This window comes from Venturia canescens, chromosome 5 (assembly GCF_019457755.1).
Source record: "Venturia canescens isolate UGA chromosome 5, ASM1945775v1, whole genome shotgun sequence".
NCBI lineage: Eukaryota > Metazoa > Arthropoda > Insecta > Hymenoptera > Ichneumonidae > Venturia > Venturia canescens.
The window spans coordinates 2,815,263-2,819,163 of record NC_057425.1 but is presented as its reverse complement, the minus strand read 5'-3'; the positions used below and the strand labels follow the sequence as shown (position 1 = coordinate 2,819,163).

Here is a 3,901-nt window from a genome sequence, read left to right as displayed (position 1 = left end):
AAAATTTAGATGACACACTATTTATAGCTTCCTTAATGTACTTGTAAAATTTTGAAGACCATGCCCGTACCAAAGTGGAGATATTCGTTGTTGAAGTTGGGAAATTTAACATGCAAGGTATAAGCAAATCATGAGTTTGAGAGACATTCTAATAAATAGCAGTCACAATTTTCTATAGTATTTGATAAAAAAATGCATCATGATAGATATTGATATTAGGAATAAAATATAAAAAAATAGAGATGCTCAGCCGTGTCGTTCATACGTAGTAACGATTCAAAGCTATAAATTTGACGATTTTGCGAGCGTGATTTTGCCACGGCATGAAAGGGATGACGCCGTTGTGTAGCGGCAACACTGCCGGGCAATGATACGTAAGGGCAAGGGGGAGGGACTTCACGCGCATGCCCACTGGCAGAAATTTATTTTCATCATATTCAACGGTTTATCTCATAAAGAATTGTCAATTTAAGCATTTATGGCTACACATTTTAGCTCTCATTTTTGGAGACTTTTTGGGAATGACACTTTTTTATAAAAATAAGTTGTTCATACATATGAATGTTCAATTTAGCATTCGAGATTATAAATATTAAAATGAGATATGAAAAATTATCAACAATAACAAATAAATTAATTTATACAAAATGGAATACTACTGAAAGTACGTAGCAGGCAAGCAAGGTTGCCAGATTTCCGCATCGCTCTAAGGATATTTGTATTAGTGTATATTTATAGGGTGCGCCAGAGCCTTATTCGTATTAGTGCATAGAGTCCGTGCTAAAAGTTTCGAAGTAGGGAGAGGGGCGCGCGCTACACAGTGACAGTTGAACTAAGCCGAGAGAATACGAAAATTTTGTCTTCGATTATCAGTCGTGAACGTCCTTAAAAGAAGTTGAGAATCGTTGAACTTTCAAGGAAAAACATAGGAATAGGTCCATTTTAATGGATCAGATGTTTTGACAATAAGTTTCCTTATTAAGTTATTTGCTTTGCTTACAGCTGGAACGAAAATACGTCAGAAGTTGAATTTCAATTATGCATGTCTTTGTATGACATGCATGACTCTTTAAAAACTTGGCTCTGAAGAATTCCCTCATCAGTGGAGTGTCTGATTTCTTCATACAAGAGCTGAGCGTTTTCTCCAAACTGTAAGTAATTGATTGTTTTTTTATTTCGAACGCCAACTTACATTGCTTATGAAGTAAATTCGTATTTTTTCAACTACTGTTTTCATTTTTCTTCATACCTATGAGACTCGGCTCCATACAACCAAGTCCTTGCAATCTGAGTATAGTTTTTTCAAACTTTCGTAGAAGCTTGCCAAAAACTATCGTCACGTTTCCGGAGATAAGACGTCTACCCTAATTAAAGTTTGAAAAACCGATTTTTTTTATTGCATTTTTCGAAAATATACATATTTAAAAGAATCATACTAAAATTTTACAAAGATCTGAGCAGCCTAACTTTACTTTTGAGGGATGTTTACTCAGCTGCTTAAACGCCGAAACTATTCAACCGATCCTTATCAAAATGTTACCACATGTTCTTTGTGACTATAGACATAGCGCATATCATACGAATTTTGAAATTTTGAGCGGAGCTATTTTTTTTGCAAAAAAACGATGAAAAAAATGTGTCTTTTCGTAGTTTTTGGAATAGTGGCCACCATTTTGTGGTTTTAAAAAAAATCAAAACTCTTATGCGCTACAGCCATTTACTTATTGAATCTAAAACCATTTTTATTTTTTTTTCTCCAATCATCCATTTCAGAGGTTTTATCAACAGCGCACACCCATTTTTTTTGGCACTGTCTCCTCCTCCATTTTTTTTTACGAAAATTTAGTAGGATAAATATTAAAAAAAAAAATTTGTGTATTTTTTAGGCCCAACATTTTTTATATCCATATTTATAATTTATACGGGTTAAAAAAATTCGTGAAAATAGTCTTTTTTTTGCCCGTCTGATTAGGGTAGACATCATAATGAACTTGCTTTTAGAATCGATTGCGTTGAGTACTTGTTTAGATGGTAGAATTAAGGTCCTTCGCGTTTGACCAATTTTTGTTGCATTGAATCATAAAAACTCCCAATAAACGACTTATGTGAAAAATCGTAAACGCTTTATTTTTCAGCAAAGATGCTTCGATGTTCGACCTTCTTGTTAGCATGTTTCATGGCTCTAAGCACCGTGATGGCCAAGAACACGTTTTCGGTATGAAAAGTTCAAATTCAGACTAAAATTGAGCTGGTTCGGCCAATAAAAATTGCCTGACCTTTGTATTCTTGAAAATATTTCTAGGGTAGAAAAATGGCGGCGGTCGATGGACGACAATTGCAATGCACGGCTCGGGGTTTGTTCGAAGGAGCCTGCGTCGTGAGTATTTGTTTGACGGAATTTAGAAATACTTTCATCTCAAACAGGTATTATTTCCAATATCAAAAATTTGTACTTTTCTTTCACCAGTCTCAAAATATCATGGCCAGAGGATTCAGGTGCGATGAACTCTGGTGTGCAAAGCTCATTTCTCCTGGCATTTATGAAGCCGTCTCTACTGGACCAGTTTTAGATGGAACCGGATGTACAACTAATAAAGTAAGTTACCAACGCGAATAACTTTACTTGGAGAACGTTCGATAAAAGCTCCTGCATCCGTTTGATTGTTTTTCGTACTCCCATAAAATGCAGCGAGAAAAACCTCATCAATCTGAAATTGTTTTGACAAACCAATGACGTCTCGCTAATTACTGACTATCGGTAATTCCAGGTTTGCATAGGCGGAGAATGTAAAGTCCCAGAATCGGGGCGTGTGGCACCTCGACGAGGAGATGGTCCCCAGTACACGTGCCGTTCGTCAGTCATTGTGACTCCTTCCACCAATAACCCAAATCAGCAAAGAAACTCAGTAATTGTGAGACCCTCAACAACGAAGAAAAGGACATTCCAGTAGGATGAATTAATGATTTTTTCCCTCGATTATGAACCACGCAATAAATTAAAAAACTTGAAGCCCTTCGGTGGCAAGACATTTTTTACGCCGAGTGCCCAAAACGCTGAAAAAAACCCACGGAAATCCACGAAAATTGGTAGCCTGGGGTTTTTGAGGTCGCTGATTACGAACCTGCACTCAAAATGCAGAAATTGATCTGACGCCAAATATTGTCAATGCCACCGATGAGGCCAATAAAGCAATGAACCTATAAAATATCAATAAAGTAATGTACCTCAAAAAACATTCATTTTAAGGAAAAACGGATATTCTCGTCGAAAGCTACGCACTTGCACGAGCCAGTGTGAGTGGATATTTGTCTGGTGTCACTTGCCAGGATAGATTCATAGCTCGCGGTAGGTAAAGCTCGTGGAGAAAGAGATCGTGAGTTGGAGTCGTTGGTAGTGGAAGCGAGAAGCTTTTGGATATGGAAGTGTTGAGAAGCTGCGAGGGTTTGGCTCTCGCTCGCTCACTCACACGAATGTGGCCAAACAAAAGTGCACGCTTTGACAGTTGATAGTGGAAATGAAGATTCGCGATATAAATTTGTGTCAGTTGCGTCCTTTCGGTGTGTACAAGTCGATGTACGTGTTTGTGCATGTGGAGCGGTTGAGTGTGAAGAAAATGGGGGTCGTGAAGAGGAGAGACGAGTGTTGGAACGCGCAGCGTTGTGCTGGGGGCACGTGAGCGGAGGGGGAGGACGCTTTGAGGGGCTCTCGCGACTGCACGCCGCTTGTGAACGAAGAGGGTTAACGATGTTCAAGTTCTCTACCGAAATATTGTGATAACACGGATGGCACGATGCACATATAAATATACATTGTTCGTGTGTAGAAATATCGGAGGCTGGCGGCACATCCGCGTTGTTTTACATGCGTCGTAACTGAAGTGGCGTATGCCGCATTCGGTCG

General features: G+C 38.6%; 1 protein-coding gene across 1 annotated transcript; it reads left to right on the top strand.

Moving 5' to 3' along the window:
• Nucleotides 1-1,046: 1,046 nt before the first annotated feature.
• LOC122411149 (uncharacterized) lies at nucleotides 1,047-3,082 on the top strand. Its single transcript, XM_043419715.1, has 5 exons — nucleotides 1,047-1,151; nucleotides 2,136-2,215; nucleotides 2,303-2,377; nucleotides 2,468-2,596; nucleotides 2,769-3,082. The coding sequence occupies exons 2-5, from the start codon at nucleotides 2,141-2,143 to the stop codon at nucleotides 2,949-2,951; spliced, it is 462 nt and encodes a 153-aa protein (XP_043275650.1). The 5' UTR covers nucleotides 1,047-1,151; nucleotides 2,136-2,140; the 3' UTR covers nucleotides 2,952-3,082.
• Nucleotides 3,083-3,901: the final 819 nt, after the last annotated feature.